At 43.0% G+C, this 23424-nt stretch overlaps 2 protein-coding genes across 3 annotated transcripts; both read left to right on the forward strand.

Annotated features, from left to right (window-relative positions):
- Positions 1-216: 216 nt before the first annotated feature.
- oafa (OAF homolog a) lies at positions 217-17227 on the forward strand. Its single transcript, XM_080889960.1, has 4 exons — positions 217-861; positions 14018-14152; positions 14238-14418; positions 15211-17227. Exons 1-4 carry the CDS (start codon positions 631-633, stop codon positions 15483-15485), a joined length of 822 nt encoding a protein of 273 aa, XP_080746086.1. The 5' UTR covers positions 217-630; the 3' UTR covers positions 15486-17227.
- Positions 17228-17511: 284 nt separating this feature from the next.
- tlcd5a (TLC domain containing 5a) lies at positions 17512-22950 on the forward strand. 2 transcript variants are annotated; one of them, XM_080888219.1, is made up of 4 exons: positions 17512-17879; positions 20217-20376; positions 20516-20719; positions 21148-22950. In XM_080888219.1, the coding sequence occupies exons 3-4, from the start codon at positions 20524-20526 to the stop codon at positions 21678-21680; spliced, it is 729 nt and encodes a 242-aa protein (XP_080744345.1). In that variant the 5' UTR covers positions 17512-17879; positions 20217-20376; positions 20516-20523; the 3' UTR covers positions 21681-22950. The 2 variants fall into 2 exon arrangements, with proteins under 2 accessions (XP_080744345.1, XP_080744344.1); XM_080888218.1 differs by lacking the exon at positions 20217-20376.
- The last annotated feature ends 474 nt before the right edge of the window (positions 22951-23424 follow it).

Consider the following 23424-nt stretch of genomic DNA (forward strand, 5'->3'; position numbering starts at 1 on the left):
AGCCCATTTGCTGTGGAGTGCAGGAGGATCACATGAGGCCTTTAGGGGGATGGGCAGACTTTTCTGAGGGTGGTATGGCTTTAAGAGTTTACTACCATCAGTGCGCTATTTCACTCACACGCCGCAGAAAGTTTGGAGGCCAGGCGAGCAGCGGGATACCGACGGATAGGAAGTGACGGGACTGAGTGAGAGTCAGAAGGAGGTAAGAAAAGAGAGAGAGAGAGAGAGAAGACGTGAACATCAACACAAAGCAGAGTGAGAAGCAGCGTGCAATCATCGGACTCTTGACTGTGGTGCGGGAGGGAGCTGAAGTGCGCATGATCTTATCAACAACACCGGAGCGACACACTTTCAATGGAAGGGAACTGGTCCCAGAAGTGAAAGGGAGAGATTGCAGTGAGGACGTGTGTTTGTCGCCTGATTCCTATGAATGTGCCCGTAATTGTGGAAAGTACTGACGCACGGCGGGGGGACCGCATGAAAGAGTGACCCACCAAACTTTGATCATGAGGGAAAAGACTTGACGAGACAACACGGCACAAGAGAAGAACACAGCTGGGATATGAGCGGAGACCTCTGGATTTCGCCTCGATTTTTTGCTCTCTCGGGTACGGTTTTGCGTCTTCGGGGATGTTTGCGAGTTGCATCTCCGCGGCTCCAGGTCGGATACTGACTCGTTTCTGCGCCCTTGTGCTGCTCGTGGCTGTGGGACTCGCTGCGGAGCTGCGGGTCCGAGTCCGGCTCTCTGACGGACTGGTGACCGAGGAGGTTTTGGAGGCGGACAGCGAGAAAGACTCGATATCACTCGAGTTCAAGCAGGGAGATGGGACGCTCATCACTTTTGTGGTGGACTTCAAACGGGTAAGAGGTTGTCCTGCTTACCGCTGAACATGAGGCGGATACTTCCCCCTGGCTCATTTGAATTTTAGGTTATTGAATAACTGCAATTTCCCCTCCAGAATCAGAACTAATTAACAAAGAACTTAATTTCATGCTTCCCATTTTATACCTGCAGACTCATAACACTCCCTCGGTGGTCCTGGAAGTCACTATAGGAAGTCCCCACTTAAAAATAAGAAATTGTGTCTTGTCACTAATCCTTAAAGTCAGTCCAAATCTAACTAAAAGGCACTACTGCTGTGCCCCTCCACCCCCTTACTTTGGTATAATACACCCATCCACCCCTACAACCCCCCAAAAATCTGATCAAGGATCTGCACCGTTCACATAATCAGAACCCCCAATTCTCCCCAAATCTGTGTATCCCTTAGGTGTTGAAATCCGCAACAATGGCTTCTTGGTTCAAGCTACTTTGTTAAATTTTAATTCAGGGTCACAGATCTGAATCTTAAACAAAATCACACCTAAAGCCTTTTTTTTTTTAAATAAAGGGGAAAAATCTGAGCAGTTACTGTAGCCCATATTTAAGCTGAAGTATAAAGTTTCATTCATCCCTTTCCATCACAGCTGAGTTTCACCGAGGTCAAGACAGCTGCTGCTCCTTAGATGTGACGCCCCCAAGACCCTAATGGCCTTCGAAACCCCTGCAGCTCAAGGGTCCCGTTCAGAGCTGATCATAAGTGGCCATATTTAGCATTCTTCTAAAATATAGACAAACAGCTCAAGTGTCCAACGCCAACCAGTTGTAACATTTTGGAAAGATGACACTGTTTTGCTTTTGTCAATGGCTATCCGGAGACTCGTGAAATTGTCAGTCTTGCAAAATAAAAAAACAACTGCTTTGCATAAGAGGGGCGTGTGTGGTGGGGGTGCACAGAGCAAAGGCATGTGTCTGTGATGGTTGCTGTCACACAGAAGCTGACAGGCTGGCGAGATGTGAAGGGGGAGATTTACCAGGATTAAGTGGGCATGTCTGACCTTTTTGATCTGCACGTCTGGTTCACTAACCAAAACAGCTAATTTAGAGTTGAAAGAGAAGAGGCCGTCACCCCTCAATCGCTGGTGACACCCACAGAAAGAGACGTACAGTGATCTGAGAGCAGGGAGCCCTTTTCCTGACCGTGCAGGGTTGCTGTACCCCGTCACGCATGCACACACTCCAGCGCACATCACATCTGCACATATGGTTTGGTTTATTTGAACCTCTTAGATCGCTTTACTTTTCCGCTGCCTGATTTATCTGTACAGTTGTAGGTCAGCCTCTTGCTGCTCCCCCCTACCTCTCCCCTCTTTCTGTCTCCCCCCCCCCCCCCCCCCCCCCTTGTCTCCTGCCCCCGCCTTGTTTCTTCTGCATGTGGTTTTCATTCAAGTCTTGTGCAGTATCTCCCAAGATTTATGGAAAGTTGGATGAGCTGTCACTTCCAGCTGCCATGAATATATAGTTCAGACGAGCGCCTGTGGGAAGCGGAGTGTTTTAAGAGGGATGTTAAACACTGAGTTCTAATGATGAGACACAAAAAATATGGATGGCTCGATAGATAATGTCACATTTTGAAGAGCAAGTCTCGTTCACTGAGATTTAAAAAAAGAACTGAAATGTAGTCACGGGACAGCAGCCTCATTACTATTTGCTGCTTTGTGAATACGTGGCAAAATGTGATGGTAGATGTTATAGCCATTAGACACTGGTGAAGTGGTCTGCTGAATGTGAGAGGGAAGTTTAGTCAACCTTATCCAAGCAATGAATCACAGTGTATGAGCCGTGCAGCGATTTCAGGAAGGTTCTCTGATGGTCTGTAAGCATATGGAAAAGATGAAAAGGTGGTTTTAGCTTGCTCATGACACCTCTGTGTCATGTTGACTGAATCTCAACATGTGGACACCGCTGTCTGTTCACTTCAAAGCAACAGATTTATGATAGTGCGGTTTGCTTTTTTTATGAAGCACAGGCGTTATGGGGTTGGATGGAGTTGATTATCTGCCACTTATTCTGTAATTGCATTTGAAGGTTACACTCTTTTTTTTCTTTTCTTTTCTTTTTTCAGCGTGCAGTAAAGGAGCTTTTCATTCCCGTCTGGGGTCTCCATGAAGTATTTACAGCTGAATCGACTCTAAATTATGTAAAATTGCAGCAATCTGTCTGCAGCTCAGAAATATCCTGATGAAATGTTTCACGTTGATCTGCAGATTTTTTTTTTTTTTTTTTTTTCCCCCACTGTGAGACAAATCTCAGCACAGATGTCGCTCTGAATAGAGAAGGTAGCTGCCAATTTGGTATCCCCCCCCTTTCCACCCCATTAAATTCTGCAATTTATGGTTCAACACAGGCTAGTACCCTGAGCTTAACATAAACCGTCATCTTAAGGTCAATGCGAGGGAAATGACCCTCATCTTTCAGGGCTTGTTTTGGGTCTTTCCAGATTTGGTGTTTGTGTGTCTTGTCTTTTCTGTCCATCAATGCAGGAATGTGAATGACTTCACGGGGATCTGGGATGCAGTGGTGCACGTCATCGTACATCTATAGTTACAGGCACCTTGGCCTGCAACTGTAAAGCCTTTTTATTATCTGGATACGATTTCAGGGTTTTAAATTTCGGGGCCTATTTCGATTTATAGACTTTTTAGGTCTTCTTTTATTCCTAGATGTTTGATTCGATTCCTTCTTGACGCAAACCTCCACGCTTATCAGGGCTTGGGACTCTTATTAGAAGTACACCGTGGGGCGCACTGCAGTTACAATTTAATGTTAGGCGGCCAGTAGCAAGTGCATTGCTGTCATTTCCATGATGTCAAATAACTAGGTGTCCTTTGATACATCTAAGGTGTGCTTTAAATAATGTAGCAAGTTTGTCACTCTTAAGTGACTGCATGTGAATGCTTGTAAAGGATTCCTTTGCCCTTTAAGTGCAATGTCAGGTGGCATGTTTAAACCCAACCGCAATCCCTCTTGTTCTCTTAACTATGGGTTTGTTTTTTTTAATGCCTAATCCTAACCAGCAAGAAAAGTCAAAAGTGATTTAAAAGCATCTGAAACAAAATGCAGACAGTCTCCTGTCACCCCTTTAGCCACCTAATATGGTCGTTAAAGCTCAGAGGATCTTTTTTTTCTTTCTGCACTTTAAAACTAGAACTGCATAGTTTGAGATAGTAGGAATAAACAGCTGATACCATCAGTTAGAAGGAAATTTGAAAGGCTTCCGCTCACACTAGCGTTTTTACTACTTTGGGTGACAAAGCTTTAGGAGTTTGCTGTCCTCACCAAAACCTCAGTTATTGGAACAATTTTGAAAATAGGGGTGTGGGAGAACAAAGAAACTGCTGATCCAAAAAAATCACCAACTATATTTGAGGTTCAGAGTTTTTCGATGGGGATGATCATCTGCACCTTACACCATCCCGTTAACTGGGTCAGGATCTTGTGAATGATGGCACTGATGAGCACGTCGGTGTCCGTTTTCTTTTTTTTCTCCCTGAACCTTGCAAACTGGATCGGCTTTCACTGCGGAGGCCTGCGTTACCGTCAGCTCAGCTCATTGTGATGGTCTTCAAAGCACAGAGGCTTTATGCACACGCCCAGAAATAAGCTTGCCGTAAGAATGGATTGGAGTTTTTTTTTTTTTCCACACACCCTCATGTGCTGTGTCAGACACAGAAGGAAAGTTGAGGGTGGGGAGTTAGGTTGGTTAGCTTTTCTGTGTGCCCTCCCATTGGGTTGCAGAGTGTGACCCAGTTAGGCAGGTGCTCATTCAGAGTTCTCTTCGAGCCTTCGTATGCTGTATGCGCCATTAGAATTGTTTAACTGCATTATCTGTCAGACAAACTCTTTTTCTTTTCTTTTTTTTCCTGCGTGGGAGGCCGATGACAGTCCACTTTGTTCTTTTTCTTGTTAGTGTAAAACGCAGAGGTTTGCCAAGAGTCACAACTGGCTGTTGTGTTTTTTTCCCATGTTACAGGTACTTCACATTAGTACAGTACCGTAGCAACCTTTTTTTTTTCTTTACTTTTGGCTGCCACACCTTGCCTCTTACTCAACCTTGAAACACCATCCCTCTTTGTCACTTGTACAAACTTGTAAAGTCCTTTTTATGGGTGAGTGTCACCTGTTCCAGGAAGTGTTGTTGTTGCTTCAGGTACGTTCAGTACGTTATAAGGCACACAGGTTTTCACACTCCAAACGGTGACTGTGAGCAATCTGTGAGTCACAGAAATCCATGTGGCAAATTGTTTACTCAAGGGATGAACTTTGAAGACCTCGCCTCCTACTCTGCTTTCCTTTTGTATGTTTTTTGCGTGGGAAAATGACTCTGTTCAGAGAAGTTACTGCCTAGTTCTGCTTTCTTGTCTTAAATCTTTGAGGTGGCATTCTTGAACACTTACTTTTCGTTTTAGTACATTAAGATCTTGTAAGGTTACTCTGTGCTGGAGGAAGAGTTCAGCTAACTTTGAAGTATTTAAAAGTGAACTTTTTGTTTGTTTGTTTACCCATGGCCATAATTTTCCCTGCTTTTTTTTCCCCCCCTAAAAATCAAAAACAAAACACCAAAACAAGCTTCTTCTGTGGTCTTGTTGTTGCCATTCGGGTCTCCTCATGATCCCCCTTTGGCCTCTGGTGGCCCCTTTGCGCCTGTTGGTGTCTTTATCCTTTTCCCCTCCTCCTCTCGCCAGAAGGCCAGATGTTCACATTTAATACTGCTGATAAAGAGCTTCCCATTTTCACAGTCTCTGCTTCCAGGGAGAGACCAGAGCAGAGAGATGACTATCATCTAGCTTTTTAAAAAAAATTCTTACTGATCAGGACAGGGACCGCACGGTGCTGTGGTAGCAGCCTTTGACGGACATGAAGACGGCAGTTGTGGCTTGCAGTGTACATAGTTGTAATTTTTGTCTAACTACAGATGGTTTAAGATGAAGAAGATTGGCAATGACACTGACAAAGAATTGAAGCGTGCCAGATCTTTCTGTCTCCTGAAATATTCTTTTTGTCAAATTCATGGCTGTGTCCGTTTGGGTAGCGCCACTTCGCAAACTTCGGACTTATTTATTTTATTTTTAGGTCAGTGATAGTTCAGGCAGTTAAGTCATAGGGGTCCACACCTGGGAAGGCATTACAACACCCTTTTCCTTGTCAACAATCTGTCGTGTCACCTTTCCTGTCATAAAACAGATTCTGTTTTTTAAGAAAAAGGCTCATAAAGGATATGTTGTTACATAAAACCTATTATCAATATGTATAGTTTGAATAATACCATTATTTTTGTGGTTCCTGAAACCGGATATGAAAGATGTGCAACAACAGTTGGAGGCTGAATGGGACTGTGGCCATCTCTATTGTTTATGCCTCATCTATCTGCCTCATTTCCTTCCCTGTTAGCACTCACTGCTTGCCTCTTTCTCATTTCCTGGATGCAGAGTCCCCCATAAACTGTTTGTGTGTCTACTTAATTGTATCCAGATTCTGCATGAATGAATAAAATGATGTTGTGGGCTGTGCAGAGTTAGTCTTTTTAAAAAGAATTTCGGTTGTATTTTTGTGCTCATGTGTAACACCTAAACATTAACCCCTCATGCACTGGGAAAGGTAAGCTTCTTTTGCATTCTTGTCAGGAGAATAGCCAACAGGAAAACCTTTCTTTTCATGGCTTCCAGTGTTTTGATTGTCCATTCATTGCCAGTGTTTACTAATTGGTTAGCTCTTTGGACAGCCAGGTGTGACCAGACCTAAATGTGGCTCCACATTCCTGCCTTTGGGGCGTCTGTAATTAACTTCAGCTCAAAGCATGTCTTAGCTCAGTGGCTTTTCTCCCGTTCCTTTTGTCTGTGTGCGTCTTTCCCTCTGTCTCCCAAAAATGATCTTTAATCCCTGCCAAAAACCTGTGCTTTTTTTTTTTTGCTGCTGCTTTGAATGGCTTCCCTCACACACTAAAGCAAATACCCTGTCCCGTCACCAAACATTTAAAATCCATACGTGTTTTCAAAAGGCAGTCGGAGCCATTTACGTAGGTTCGGGATTTTAAAAGTAAACACAAGGTTTCATCACTCGAGACAAGCGAATAAACTGGAAGGCTGCACAGTGCTGAATTTTATGTAAAGATTACATTGCCCTTTTTTTTTTTTTTTTTACTTTAAGATAAGATAAGATAACCTTTATTAGTCCCACACGTGGGAAATTTGTTTTGTCACAGCAGGAAGTGGACAGTGCAAAAGTTATGACGCAAAAATTAGAATACAATAAGAATAAATACAGTACACAGCTGTACAGAATAGAATAAAATAATATACTATATACAGTAGAATAAAATAGAATAAAAATATACAATAAGATAAAAATAGAATACGAATGCTATATACAACTGAGTAAAAATACAACGATGCCAGAAAAGATTATTGCACTTAGTGTTATTGCACATGTGTGGATGTGTGTGTTTGTTCAGTTAAAGTCTTTGTTGTGGAGTCTGACAGCAGTGGGGAGGAAAGACCTGCGAAATCTCTCCGTCCCACACCGTGGGTGCCGCAGTCTCCCACTGAAGGAGCTGCTCAGTGCTGTCACAGTCTGCTGCATGGGGTGGGAGACGTTGTCCAACAGGGATGACAGCTTAGCCGCCATTCTCCTGTCACTCACCACCTCCACTGGGTCCAGAGGGCATCCTAGAACAGAGCTGGCCCTTCGGATCACCCTGTTCAGTCTCTTCCTGTCCCCAGCAGAGATGCTGCCGCCCCAGCAGACCACACCATAAAAGATAGCAGAAGCCACCACAGAGTCATAGAAGGTCTTCAGGAGTGGGCCCTCCACCCCAAACGACCTGAGTCTCCGCAGCAGGTACAGCCTGCTCTGCCCTTTCCTGTAGAGGGCGTCTGAGTTATGAGTCCAGTCCAGTCTGTTGTTCAGATGAACACCAAGGTACCTGTAGCTGTCCACAGCCTCAATGTCCATACCTTGGATGTTCAGTGGTTGCAGTGGAGAATGCTTGTGCCTACGGAAGTCTACCACCAGCTCCTTGGTTTTACTGGCGTTGATCTGGAGGTAGTTCAGCTGGCACCAGTCCACAAAGTCTTGGGTCAGACCTCTGTACTCCTTGTCGTCCCCATCAGTGATGAGGCCGACTATTGCAGAGTCATCAGAGAACTTCTGCAGGAAGCACTGGGTGGAATTGTGGGAGAAGTCTGCAGTGTAGATGGTGAAGAGGAACGGAGCCAGAACCGTTCCCTGTGGGGCCCCCGTACTGCAGACGACCCTGTCCGACACACAGCCCTGAGTCCTCACATACTGTGGTCGGTCGGTGAGGTAGTCCAGGATCCAGGTAGTGAGGTGATGGTCCACTCCAGAGTTCTCCAGCTTGTCCTTCAGAACCGAGGGAAGAATAGTGTTGAAGGCACTGGAGAAATCAAAGAACATGATTCTCACAGTGCTTCCAGCGGTCTCCAGGTGAGCGAGGGAACGATGTAGGAGGTGAATGACGGCATCATCCGCGCCAATGCCAGGCTGGTAGGCAAACTGAAGTGGGTCCAGTGATGAGCTTGTTAGGCGCCGAAGCTGAGCCAGGACCAACCGCTCCAGGGTCTTCATCAGGTGGGATGTCAGAGCCACCGGCCTGTAGCTGTTGAGGTCCTTGGGGCGTGAAGTCTTTGGCACTGGTACAACACAGGAGGTTTTCCAGAGCTGTGGGACTCTTCCCAACCTCAGGCTCAGGTTGAAGAGGTGCTCCATCACCCCACACAGTTGGTCCGCGCAGGACCTGACGACCCTCGAGCTGATGCCATCTGGGCCCGCTGCCTTCTTGCCATTAATCCTCCTCAGTTCCCTCCTAACCTGGGTGGTTGAGAGAGACAGGCTGGAGCCTTGTGTTGAGTGTGTATTGGATGCTGTTGTTGGGGGTGGGGGGGAGTGAGCAGGGTGAATAGAGGAGGTGTGAAGTGTCTGAGGTGTCAGAGGTGGAACAGCAGCAGTGGGGGTGGGTGAGTCTGCAGCCGATGTTGTAGACTGTCTCATGGTTGAATCAAATCTGTTGAAGAAATGATTCAGTTCATTTGCCCATCTCACATCCCTCCCAGGCAGAGAGTTCTGCTGTTTGTGGCCTGAGATGGTTCTGAGGCCTCTCCAGACTTCACCAACGTTGTTTTGCTGAAGCTGGTTCTCCATCTTCTGCCTGTAGCTGTCCTTCCCATTCCTTATCAGTCCCCTCAACTCTCTCTGCACCCTTTTCAACTCCTCTTTGTCTTTGGATTTGAAGGCCCTCCTCTTCTGCTTGAGGACAGCTTTAATTTCTGGGGTAATCCAAGGTTTGTTGTTGGAGAAACACCGTACAGTCCTGGTAGGTACGGTGTTATCCACACAGAAATTAATATAGTCAGTAATGCATGTAGTAAGGCTGTCGATGTCCTCTCCATGGTCGTCACAGATCACCTCCCACACAGTCGACTCAGTAGTATACAATTGATAGTATACAAGCTTGACTTTAATCTTATTTGTTCATTTTTTTAAAGTATTACATAAACTTTTTGGTCCTATGTCAGGCAAATATCCACACAGACCCACACTGATCCCAAATGACTCATCATAGCGTGGCTTACCAGCAGTCCTCCACAGCCAGCCATCAGCCTTATCAACAGACAGGGTCTTAGGGGGGATTTGAAAACAGGAAGAACCCCCTGCACAGGGAACACATACTGCTGTACTGTTTGTGTGCGTGTGTGTGGGTGCACTTGTGCGTGAATATCCATCCTTGCATCGAGTGTGAATCGGTTCAGCCAGAATGGCACTCAAACTGAGATACATATATCTCTTGCAAGTGCAGGTGCAATGTTCCCATGAGCGTTTGGACTGCTTTTCATTGCTGGGCTCCTATTTTAACAGCCTGTAAACCAGGTATATACTCTGCAAGGAGACGGAGTTTGTCTTGCTGGGTTACAGTGTCTGAGAATGTTCACTGTAAATGGCACCCTTTGAGTGTCTGAATGGGCTTTTGTGCACCTCTTAAATAATCTGACCCACCAAAGGTAACCACCAATGAAACGAGCCCCTACCCTCTCTCCTGATTAACAGGTCTTCGTTTGACCCACCAGTCATGTTGCATGAATACAGACTTGTTTGGCTGTTGGCCAGTGGTAGTTTGTCTGCAAATGGACTAAGTCCTATGTGTAAGCGAGCAATGTTAAGGAATTTGCACTTGTGTGGATTATTTATAGCCACCCTGACATTTACGCTGCTCTGCTAGAGTAAAAAAAACTCAAGGATACGCTGCCCTTTGATTATGGTATCGCCAGTCTTTTTAAAGATGGGAATAAGGTTGCCTTTTTAATTCGTAATGTCCGAAGGTGGTTATTTTCTGTAATGTTGGTCAGCAAGTTATTACTCTAATTTTTTTTTTCTAGGTGTAAACACTCTTTAAGGGGGGTGACTCATTTTCCAAATGTGGGCACCTCCTCTTTAGGGAGTATTTTGAAATTAAGGGGTGCTTTCAAGCTCTAGCAAGTCTACTCGATTCCAGCATTACTGTTTTTCTTGCCATATGCATCCCAGGCAATTATTGTGTCTACTTTTTGGCAGTGTGGTGTATTTTATCAGGAACTGACGAAATCTTTCTCTATAATCCATCACACGAATGAAGCAGGTTTTGTTACAACAGGAAGGGATTACCCCATACTGTGACCACAGAAGCGCCTTTCCTCCCCGTCTCATATTTGTTTGATCTTCTGTCAGTCCTCTGTTTGCATAATTCGGCGACTTTAAAAACACCTTCCCGCTTGGGAGATTGTAAAAAGAGATAGCTGTTGTTTGATCAGTAAGACGAGTGCGCACTCTCTCCTAGTGATATTGCCTGTCATCATAACAACAGGTGTAAACCTTACTTTAATCACTTCATGTTTCACTCCTTTATTGTGTTTTCTTTATCACGCTTTGGAGTGCATCTGCACACATCCCAAACGGTGGTGGTTTTTTCTGGCGGGCAGCAAAGATGATATAACTATTTTACTCTGTTTGCTGTCAGAATGTCAGTGAAATTTTACTCGAGCGTGACCTGAGCTGACATGTCCTCAGCACTGGTTTGGTGTTGTCATTCAAAGGTCGTAATTAAATTTTAACTACTCTCACTACATGACTGCGCACAAAATATACCAATGCTGCCAGCTGAATATGAAGACTACAAAACATCTTGGCCTGTCAGAAGATAAAGATAAAAGAAATATCACCATCCAGAAACTGTAAAAGTTCAATTCAGTGCAGTTCAGTTTTTCATATAGCAGCAAATCACAACAACAGTCACCTCGAGGCGCTTTAAATTGTAAGGTAAAGTTGCTACAAATATGTAGAATAAAGCAGAAAACCCCAACAATCAGATGGCTCCCAATTAGCAAGCACTTTGGTGACAGTGGGGAGGAAAAACTCTTCTAACAGGAAGAAACCTCCAGTAGAACTAGGTTGAGGGAGGGCCAGCCGTTATACACTTATGGACAAGTTATATCCTCTAAACACTAAAATGCTAAGACAAATATATATTTATGAGGGGCAATGGTTAGCATCGTCCAGGTCATAGCAAGAAAGTGTCCGGTTTGAATCCACAGACCAGCTGGAGCGGTTCTTTGTGCAATGAAAAAGTTCTAAAGCAGGTATGCAGGTGAAAGTATCTCTTTGGTTAATATTTGCAGGTATGGTTTTATATTCAACTTCTGATCTTCAGGGTTTTAATTTCTATATTTTAACTCAAATTGTGTAACACGGATAAATGGAAATCTATAGACTACTGTAAACTCTTAAGTACCACCAGCCAGGTAGTCTACTGGCAAAATGCCAGAACTAGAGTAATTTTCTGTAGTTTGAATGGTGGGTGTGGTGCACACAAACTCTGCTCTCACATCTGGTGCAGCCATTTTTTTTGGAGTTTACCTGAAGCATAATGCTGCCACATCCTAGAATAGTCTGCGCTACCCCAGTAATACATCATGAGCGTGCTTTATGTTTGTTGTGCAGCTTTGCTCTGTCCTTGGCATGGCTTCAAATCATTTCAGGAGCTCTTCAGAAGTGAAGCATTTAATCTCCAGGAGGAGGGTTGTTTTTTGGGGGGGGTTTGTATGTTTTGTTTTTTTTGTTTTTTTTCTATAATTAAGGGGATTTTCCTGCCATCCTGACCTTCTCATTTGCTCTGCACAGCTTGACATGTCTTAGGTCAAAACTGATCCGATGCTAATTCTAGCTACGTGTAGCCAGAAGCTGCTTCTGGGGAAATTATTTTCTGGAACCTGATCGCTGCCTGTTTGCTTCCTAATTAGGTAATGTAAGTCCAAAAACTTACCCAAAACAATAAAACTAGGCAGTAAAACACATACCTTTTGGTATTTCATCATTATTGTTTGTTTACTTTGCCATAATGAGACATAACAATGGGAATGGATGTTACCCTTAGTACCCCCTGTAATATTTCACCCTGTCGACTTGCCACAGCTCCCAATCTGTGCTCCCAATTTTTCAACACCATGACTGTCAAACTGTGCCCGTAAGACTTTCCATGGTGTGCAGATGATGTCATTTTGATACAAAATTGCATCAATAAAAATCGTTGCCACAGTAAGCACTGTTAAACTACCTTTGCCCTTTTGGCCTAGACGCAGAGTAGAAATTAGACAATCATTAATCACGAGACATAATGACACAACAGGAGGGGATCAGTGTCTTCGCTTTGCTGTTGAGTCGCTTCCAGAGAAGCAGAGCTAGTGGAACTGCCATGCTGCTCTGTAATTACCCAGAGAGCCCTGGGGCAAATCCATGTGGCTGACACGAATACCTTCCTCTTCTTTCTGTCCCTCCCTCCCTCTCTTCTCCCCACCCGGTGTCCCAGCGTAGCACTATGTGTCTGCAGCATGGGAGGTCTTGAAGTCATGGCCTCTGCTTACTCCTGCACTCTGGGGCAAATGGCCCTCTTGTCCTTCTCGCTGTAGGCATTGTACTCACTCTTTTCGCTGTGATATCTCTTCCTCCGCTCTTTGACATTATCTTATTGTTTTGTGTCTGCAGGAAAAAGCTGAGGCATATAATTTCCACTGGCTCATTTCTGTGTTCCTCTGAGTACCATGTGAACAGCTCATAAAGCTATATAATCAATATTTGCTTAGTAATTTTCTTTCCAGGGGTCAAACAGGATTGCCTTGTGTAATACCCGTGCTGCTATTGTACCCTTGCCAGTGTCTCTTTTCACAGACAAAAGTGGCTGTTGGAGTGAAGATCCAAGCAGTCTGTAAAGGACTGCAGAGCGTAAACACTTGTGAGGCAGAATGCATTGCCTTCTTGCCAGGGTGTACTCTTCTCCATACAGGAAGTGGAAGAACTCAGTGGGGTTATCTCGGAGCTGTTTATCTATTCCAGAGTTCCTCCTGCTCAGGGAGTGAAAGCCTTCAAACTGTTACTCCTCAGCTGCCTGTTTGCTTCAGACGGGTGTGTGAAAAGCGGAGGAGGGGTATTTAGGACTGTGTGTGTCTGTGTTGGAGCTGAAGCCAAGGAGGAGGGGGTTTGGAGTGGGGTTCTAATGAATAGGAGGACAGGTCTACTGCTCTGCTCTCCAAACTCTCGAAGCTTCCCATCATGCTTTGCCTTGCCCCTCACCAAACTCTTTATGGCCTTTTGGTTTGGTGCCAGATCGCTCGCACATTTGCCAACGTGTGTGTGAGTGTGTGTGTGTGAGTGAAAATTCTCACTATTGACATTTTGCTAGTAGTACAGTTCTACTTTAAACAGCATGCTAAATTGAGTCTGACATTTCTGGCATGTGAGAAATTCTAGTAGGTCTGACAAGAAACAGGCTGGAAAGGTTTAATTTGACACAGCAGAATACTACAGTATTATAGGAGCCTCATTGCACAGGTCTGCAGACAAAAAGTATCAACAAGCTGTCATGTGAGCCTTTATGGGTGAGGTGAATATAAACCCTTTGTTTCTTTGAGTAGACAGCTGTTTGGACATCATTGAACTGCTTTAAGTACCGTAATGGAAACAGTATGTGTTCTAATTTGGATGATTCTCCTCATATAAACAACAACTTATCATAACCTTGCCTCGACTACTATTCCCGATACTTTCCGGGAGTCATCTGTTCAGCTTTTTCATTTCTCATCCCTTTGGCTTTTTCAGGATGTGAAAATATTCCGAGCGCTGATCCTGGGCGAGCTGGAACGAGGGCAGAACCAGTACCAAGCCCTGTGCTTCGTGTCCCGCCTCAACCGCAATGAGATCATCCCCAGCGAGTCCATGGCCCGTCTCAGGCAGGTATGACACGGTGGAGATTGTGCTATGGAGATTTTTCAGCTGATTATATACTGTGGAGAATCTGAGGATATTACGTCTTTCCCAGAAAAATCCCCAGGCCATTCGTTTGGCAGAGGAGCGGAGAGGCCTGGAGCAGCTGACTATGAGCGCAGCGGTCAATCTAAGTCGGGCCTGGCACCTCAGCGACCACATCCACAACATGTGTAGCGAGGCTCGCGAGGCCATCTACACCAGTGAGGCAGATGTGAAATACTGGCTGGAAAAAGGTCAGCGGCCATCTGATTTTTGTTTATTATTGAACCTCACATAAACTCTGCTGGTGTTTTTGTACCCTCCCCCCCCCACCCCCCTTTTCTTTCTCCTCTCCTGATTGTCTCTCTAATTCTGCATACGTCTCTGAACTGATTCTCCTAATCTCCTCAACACTATCTTCCCTGTTTCTCTCTTCAAGACACCTCTTTCCACTTAATTCTAGTGATATGACTTCAAGTATTATCTTGTGGGGTTTCAATGATAAGACTGTGTGACTGTGCATGTTATCTAGGTTCCTCTCCTCTTTCGCTCTTTGCTCTCCAAACTGCCTTCTTGCACACTATGAAATAGGGTGAAACGGCATGTGTGTGCATGCAGATTAATTTTGTTTATCGGAGAGGTTCAGCCCATTATTTAACCATTTGTTTTCAAAAAAGCAGTTTGCAGCGAGATGCAGATTCTTTATAGCAGCGAAATCCAAATTATTCGAGCTGAGGAGAATTCATACGACAGCACTATTGTCAGCTGACAGCTTTGTTATTAAGAAAACAATGTTGATGGTCACGGTTCACCGAGCGCTCTGCGCCGTTATCTGCACAGGGACCTATCGTAGCGTCTCCTTAGCATAACAAAGCTGCCCTTTCACTGCAGCATCTCGCCTGTTTTATGCCACTTTGTTTGCGCTCTCTAGATCACAGCCGCATTTAATTGAGCGGAATCAGAAAAGGGAGCGATCGGCGCAGACGCGCGACTGCTTGCTTTTTGTTTTTAACTGCCACATGCTTCAATATCTGTTTGTTTTACAGGAGTGGACGGCTCCATATTTGAGGTTCTGCCCCAAGCAACAGAGCTACCCAGCTTTCAGGCCTGTCATGCTACTAAAGACTTGTGGCAGCCATGTCTCTGCACGTACACCCTGCGGCTGGAGTGGTACCCGTGTCTGCTGAAGTACTGCCGCAGCCGGGACGCAACAGGCAAGGGCTCCACCTACAAGTGTGGCATCAAGAGCTGCAGCAAAGGATACCATTTCACGTACTATGTTCCCCAAAAACAGCTCTGCCTCTGGGACGAGGAGACCTAGAGTTTTGTTGTGGATGTTTAAGAAACGAGAAGACTTCTTTTTCTTTTTTGCCAGCCCAGCCAATGCTTCTCCACCCATGCTAACCACAGCAACACTGGACCTTGGTTTATATCATGTGAAGTGAAGCTGTGTCAGGTGGGGAGGGCCGACATCCAGACATTCACGTTGAAGTAGAAATAAATTCAGGTTCCAGATGAGACCAAAAGCTTTTAAGGGAGATGCAGCAAAGTCACTAATTTTTCACTAATGTTTCTGGGGAAAAATGACCTCTTGCTGTCAGTCTTAACGAGAGATATATAATTTTTTTTTTTTTTTTTTTGCCAAGAAGCTGTCACTTTTGTGCCTTTTTGGGGAAAGTGAGTGGGGCAAATTAAACAAAACCTCTCAAACAAGCTATGGTATGCACAAAAGATGGACAGTCATACACCGGCAGAGGAACAACACTGTTCCACTCTCAGTCAAAAGGAGGTAGACAAACAAATTCTTCCATCCTGGTGAAGGAAAATTTGAATGTTGGAATTATCTGTCTTATAAAGTTCTGTGAAAACAGTTTATTACCAGCTAAATGCTGTTTTTTACCATGCAAGCATGCTTACAAAGAAAAAACAAAACCTCTCCAATGCTATCTTTATTTATTTTGGTTGCAAAGTGAAATTATGGAGGACTATCATTAAAAAAAAATCTTTTTAATATAATAACCTCATCTGTTTGCTTCCCTGTAGGCATTAAGTTTAAGTTAGTTTCTGAAGTCCATCTTAAACCACAGAGCCTCAGTAACACAAAGTATTCGAACATATTTCAGGTTAACCTCTTGGCTGTTGTTTCTCATCCATATCCTGTTTTGCTTATATACTGCCTGTTTTCATTCTTGTATAGACGGTGTAGAAAAACAGGCATATTATCCTATTTAATAGTGAAGATTTATCCCGAGTTGCCCTGTCATTACCCATGGGGACACCTCCTGCCCACAACTCGCACTCCTCTCAGTCTGTTTAAAAAGTGTCAAACCAAAGTCAAAGAAATGCTGTGAAAGGAGCCGTTTAAAGTTTCAGTTTCTGGACACAAGCTCTTCGGTATGGTGGTGTTTTTTTTTGTTTTGTTTTTCCTCCCCAATGTGAGGATCCATTCAAGCAACAGGCGCTTTAATGATCCACACTGCCATCTTCTGGTTAACCAGCATTTTTAGACTTTTATGCGCGCTGCCAGAATTCTGGTTCTTGGTTTCCGGCTTTGCCTGCTATAATTTATACATCTCATATCTGCCCCCGATAATTTACGTGTAATTAAAGGAGCACTTCTTAAATTTGTGGGACCAAATTTAACTTGTCTGTCTGTTCTTTATAGTACTAGGTTAAAGAAAAGACTGCTTTTCCTCAATAACTTCAGCCTTTTTACTGCCATAACGCAAAAAAAAAAAAAAAGGGAGAAAAAAGAGGAAAAAAGAGTTTTTAGTGTGCTGGTATGTCCTGCTAACTGAAGAACCAAATGAGTGAAACACACCTATTTGTGGCCTTCTCTGGTGATCAAGTGCCTTAACATTTTACTGATGTTTTTGCTATGTAATTGTAGATTACATTGTTAAACATATTTTTTTTCTATGAAAGAGTTTTTAATATGTTGTAATTAAAAAAGCTGCCGTAACGGAAAAAAATGAAGCAATTTGGTTAAGTACAATTTTTAAGAGCTGTTTTACATAAATTGTTTTAATAAAGTCCTTCTTTGCACTGCATGGACAGCTTGGAAGTTATTTGTGGTATATTGGAGTAATTTTATTAAGCCTTATATGGGGTATAAGGAGGTGTGTGTGTGTGTGTGTGTGTGTGTGTGTGTGTGTGTGTTTGGGGGGGGGGGGGGGGGCAAAGGAATCGGTGTATGGGAATTAAGAGATATACAGTTTAGATTCTTTGCATAGTCATCTGCTTCTGGGTGCTCCAATAAATTGTCCTGTTTTGCACTCGGGTGTGTTATGCCAGTCTTTCGATCAAGGTTGTAATTTCCACCATTTCCCACACGGTGTCGCCCCTGTTCCGAAAGAAAAAGAGCCTGCCATCGCTACATCAAGGATGAAAGCATGCTTTTCCTACAAAATATTGCATAAATCTACTTTAATCTCTAATTATGGTATTGCACGAGATAATATAAGCAGGATGCAATACACTTTGTAGTGCTAGCAAGTTAATAGGAGCAGAGCATGCAAATGCAGCTACTTGTAATGGGATACAAAGGATGCTGAAGGAGGCTGCTGTTGCTGCTACCCGGTGCCGTTCAGTTAAAGGACAGCAAAGTGTGTATCCAAACAAACCTGCCTCGGTCTTCTACGAGCATATATTTGCTTCAGAGGACGCAAAACAGCCAGGATGTAAACAGAGAGACAGCCACATGTGAACCGTCAAGGTAATTATATTTCACCGCATTTATAAACGTGTTGTAACCCCATAAAACAAGGCTTTGTTAGCTTGCTAGCGGTTAGCTTGCTCCCTGATCCATCTAATAGTACCAGTGCAGAGTTAGCCTGTTATGATAGCATCCCCTCGGCTAAGGGATGAGCTATGGCCCTGCTCTGCTGCTGCCCTTTCACATTGTTAGCAACAGCTGCTTTTGCTGTCACCATCAATAAACTGGCCCACGAGCAAATGAAGAAATTTCTTCATTTGTTCGTGGGCTCGGGTTGCCAGTTCCCGTCCTTTCATTGGTTTGCGTGGGAACACAATTATTACGCTATTAGTTTTTACCTTAAAACAGCTCAAATCTGCATCCATTATAAGAGTAAACATAGCTCAGGTGTCTCACCCTTATCCTAGGAAAGCCTGCAGCAGGGCATGCTGTAATGAAGAAAAACAAATAATAAACATAAAGGTAGTTGTTCAGTTACCTGGTGTTTTCTTGTGTGTACTCTACAGAAGTCTTGAGTCACCACTCATTTCTTTATATTTTGCTAGTAAAATGAGCATATATTGAAACATGTGCAAACATTCATGGGAATGCAGTGTAATAAGGCAAAAACAGACTTTGTACAATTCTAAAGCGCCTGAAAGTCAATATTTGGCAACAATCGTTATTCCTTAGCTTTGCCTGAACTCTCTTAGGTAAGCTTTCTTTTCATTTTTTTAAAAGTTTAAGTAGTCTTTTTTGGATGTTGGATGACTTTTGTTCTGTTCTCTGTCAAGATGATCTCACACTGCTTCAGTAATGTTGAGGTCCGGGCTCTGGGGAGGCCAATCCATGAATGATAGTGTTCCAATATGTGTTTTTTCTATCCAGGTATGTCTTTACTGCATTGGCAGTGTTTGGGATCATTGTCATGCTGAAAAACAAAGCAGCTGCAAATCAGATGCTTTCCACATTGGGCTGCATGGAGGATTAAAATCTGAGTGTACTTCTCTGTGTTTATAATTCCATCAATTTTTACAATTTTTACATTGTTATCTGTTGATTAAGAATGGCTTCTTGACAGCCACCCTTCCACTGAGACCATTTCTGATGAGTCTCCAGTGAAAAGTAGATGGATCAACTGATGAATTGTCTGGGCCAGACGCATCTCTTAGGACTTGTGTCACATCCTTGCTGGATTTTTTTCTTATTTCTTAAGGACACGACTTTCAAATATTGTTCATGTATTACAGATAGTTTTTTTTTTTCGGCCTGCCACTTCTGCTTTTGTTCTCCTCTTGTCCAGGTTCCTCAGATCTTTTAATGACACACTGCATGCTGTACTAAGATATGCCATCTTTCCATCCTCTAGTTGTTTTTGGAATAACTGTATTGGTGCAAAAATACTATTTTATGCACGTTAAAGTGTATTATCTGTGGCATTTTTTTTATAGATTCAAAAAAGAGAACAGTTTTGTGACTGTCTGCTACTAACAGAGTGCACAAGGCACAATTTAAAATGGATTTTCTATTATGTAGGCATAATACTTGTTTATTCCTGGAGTTAGGTCCCTTTTTATCCTTGAATTAAAAAAAAAACATTCCCAAGAAAATGGTCAGGTCAAAGGACTGGACTGAAAAACTTTCAAAACCCTTTATAAAGCATGGAGAACGATCACTCAAAACCAGAAAGTCTGGCTTCTTGGAAGATAAATATAGAGAAATGTGGAATCGTTCAAGACTTACTAGTTTTATTTTATGTCATTACATAATTTTGTCATTGCATATTCAGATCTCAGATGTTTCCTTTGTTTGCTCGTGATTTTTTTCTCCCTACTTTATTGTGCGTTTTCAGATGAACATGCAGGTTTTCTAAGACTATAAATTCAAGCCTAGTCTTCATATCATCCTTAGGTGCATCCTTTTTATCCATAGTACAAGTGAATCTGTAAAATGATTTGCAGCGGAGTCCATAAACAGATGAATTAATTTATTAACATATTCATTTTCAAGCAGAAAATCTGAAACGGTTCAGTGTCCCGCCTCTTAAATATAGTAATTTATTGCTCTTATATGTGTGTTGTAGTAACTGAATATCTTTTAGTTTATTTGGCTGGCATGTGGACATCACAAGCATAACAACGAAGATAGCAACGGGACATTTTTTGTTTGCTTATTAGTGCAGATGTCAAATAATAAGGGAGAAAGAGCCTTTGTCCCTCTCGGGAACTGTCTGAGACCCAGCACCCAGTAACCTCTCTGCCAGTTTTGAAACTAGCTTCAATCTTTAAGAATCAAGTGTACATCTTGTTCCAGTTCACTGAGGGTGGGCTCATCTGTCTGCATGGTCTCACCTCCTAGTACAAACGTCACAGCAGAAGAAGAGACGTCCCCCTCACCCCACCAGACCCTCAGCCGGCCTACTATAGTACTATTATAGTTCAAGCAAAGGCTAATTGTTGCTCCCTCACAAAGAGTGCACAGTTCAAATCTCTGGACGGTGATTCTTTCTTTTTCTACTGTAAGTGATATTACAGAGCAAGAAGTTCCTCCTTGCATTTTTCTCTCGCCATGTAATGTGAGTCAGAGTTGGCTTGATGACTGCTGAGAAGTTTGTTTAGCTGTAATTTGCTGCTTTTCTTTGTTTGACTTACCTTCAGAGGGGAAGATGGCTGTGCTTGTCGTTTGTGCTCTCCTGTGCCTATCCTGCTGGGTGTCTTTCTACTTTGTCCTGTGTAACGTTAACGGATCCAGGAGCTACGAATGGAACTGTCGACTCGTCACGCTGGTGCACGGGATCCTGGCAGTCTGCATCACAGCGTACATAGGCTATGTAGATGGACCTTGGCCTTTTACTTATCCAGGTAGGGGATGCAGCTTGTCAAGATTTTGTGTGCACATTAAAACCTAAAAAGACAGCAAGGATGCAGAGACACAGCATAGATTTTAAGCAGCTCACAGACTTAATATTATATCCTCTTATGCATTAATGTGACATTACTGTTTAGGTTCATCTATTAGTTTTCACTGTAACATCTGCTGCTTTTTCTTTGAAAATTGATGCAGACATGAGGCATCTAAACTAGTTAGCACAGTTGAGCTCTAACTACCAGTGGAAACTTTTTGTAAGGTGCTGAAAAATCTTTAGACACAAAGACAAAAAGTTCTCAAGAGCTGTTTTTGTTACACGCCAATATAAACAACTATGTGCTCATTTCACAGTAATAACTTGTTTTATCTGTTTCTATAAGAAGCTAACTAAAGCCGGTCTTTTTTTGTCTGTGGATGCCAGGTACAAAGAACACCCCTCTGCAGATAAGTGCCATGGTCCTGAGTCTGGGCTATTTTATTTTTGACATGGCCTGGTGTGTGTACTTCCGTACAGAGGGACCAGTTATGCTGGCCCACCACACCATGAGCATCCTGGGAATCCTGTTGACCCTTTGGTTGGGGGAGTCTGGCATCGAGTCGTGCGCGGTGCTCTTTGGCAGTGAAATCACCAACCCTCTCTTGCAGGCGCGCTGGTTCCTCAAGCAGACTGGACGTTACGGGACTCTGCTGGGGGACGTTGTGGACGTCCTGTTTGTGCTGCTGTTTGTGGTGATGCGAATCTTCGTGGGAGGCACAATGCTGTACTGTGAGCTGATCTCCCCCAGGCCGAGATTCTTTATCAAGTGTGGCGGAGTGGCCATGTACGCCCTTTCCTGGGTCTTTATGGTAGACATTGTTCGATTTGCCATCCGGAAGAGCAAAAGCTGGCACAAACACCAGAGAGACCGCCAAGAGCTTTTAGCAGCTAATGGTCATGAAGGGAAGAAGGAGTGATCGGCATCAGAAGGGAATCCATTTATGTCATTTCTCTGCTCTTCGCTTTGGACACTTGATGGAAAGTACATGGAAAGCAACTTTCTCCATGTTGAAGTGTGATTTTAGAAAAAGGGATTTTTAAATTAAAAAAATGCTAAGGCTTCTTTTTGTAAGGTTTGTGGATTTTGGAGCTGAACATGCATAAAAGGTGCAAACAGCACTGACGCAGTTTATATCACTGAAAACCAAAGCATGTTGTATAAACACACAAAGAAAACCTGTGGGAAGAAAAGTTGCCGTTAACTGTGACCTAGTCATGTGTGGCAGTGTGGCTCCAAAAGGAAGTTCCCTACTAGAAAAGAAAAAGTTTACATGTAATGTTGTAGTCCTTGTGAAACACTTTTAGTGATGTCAACAGACTAGGATTGGTACTCAGGGAAATTAAGTAATATCAGAAAGATTGACGTGTGTTTGATGTGTTTAATCAAATTTCTATTTATTTTGCATCCCTCCTTTAAAGCTCTATGTTACAGTTTTATTGAGTCTATTAAATTCTAAATGTGTTCTTTTTAGTGTAAATTGTAAACTATAAATACATTCTCATGTTTTCTGAAATGGTAACCCTTGTCAACTTTATTGTACCAGATGTGTGAGGGTGGTCGCGCGTGAGTAATCATTTAGACAAGATCTGTGCTCTGCACTGATAGCTCCCAGCTAATTTAATTTAATAAGCTGTTTGTTGAATGTTTCAGTCTCACAGAGATCTTGTCAGAAATTGTCCAAGCTTTGATTAAATTCATTCTGAGCTATCTGTACATTGTGCAAGTCTTTCAAAAGGTCTTTTTTTTTTAAATAAACCATTTTGAAATAAACATGTTATACAATGTTTGCCTTAATAAAAAATGTGCTACTGGGATGAAGACAGGAAGTTTTTATATTAAGGGACTATAATGACTGAGCCCAGATTTTTATGTGCATTCTTGTCTTAATTGTGAGAATATGTTTTTGTCGCAATAGGTTAAAAACATGCCATCTGTTTGTTTCCTATGTCTGTTCACCTGACTGGCACTGAGAGAAGTCTCTGTGTGCATCACCAATACATACAAGAAAGTACAAACCTAACTAGTGTGTGCCTTAGTTATCTGAATGTACCTTCCTAATGTGTTTTTATCCTTTCTCATGTACTGTAAACTCATTCAACACAGGAGGCGGCGTCACAAGAGCCATTTTGGGTCGGGGTTTCATCGTTCACCTTTGTAATCCCTGTGTAAAGTGAAATAAAAATAAACTTGACATGTTGTTTGCATTCACTAAACAGCAAATTTACAACTAAACTGAAACATCAACTGTGTTCTAGTCAAGCCTAGCGAAACTCGAGATGAATTAGTCGACTGAGAGTGAAGTTACCTAAGCTGTCCACATGATGGTGTCATATCAATTATTTATGAATGATGAGAGAGGAAAGATGTGGTCTTTCTGCAATTCTAAAATAGCAATGAAAAGGGAAGAAAAGCACTTTTTATTTTAAACACAAAGCATCAGCAACTTACATTAAGTTACATTAAGTCCATGTGTAACTTTTTGGTTTTTCTCATTTTAGCATAAATTCGGTCGTTTTGGACCAGTTTTCAGTCTTTACCAATGCAAAGTGGAGATAGGTGTGTGTCATGCTGTGTGTAATATACAATGTGCCTTATTTATTGTCGTATTTACAGTATAATGTAGGGTGCCAGAAATGCAGTGATGTGTGACTGCAATGGTC

Source organism: Rhamphochromis sp. 'chilingali' (assembly GCF_963969265.1).
Source record: "Rhamphochromis sp. 'chilingali' genome assembly, chromosome: 8".
NCBI lineage: Eukaryota > Metazoa > Chordata > Actinopteri > Cichliformes > Cichlidae > Rhamphochromis > Rhamphochromis sp. 'chilingali'.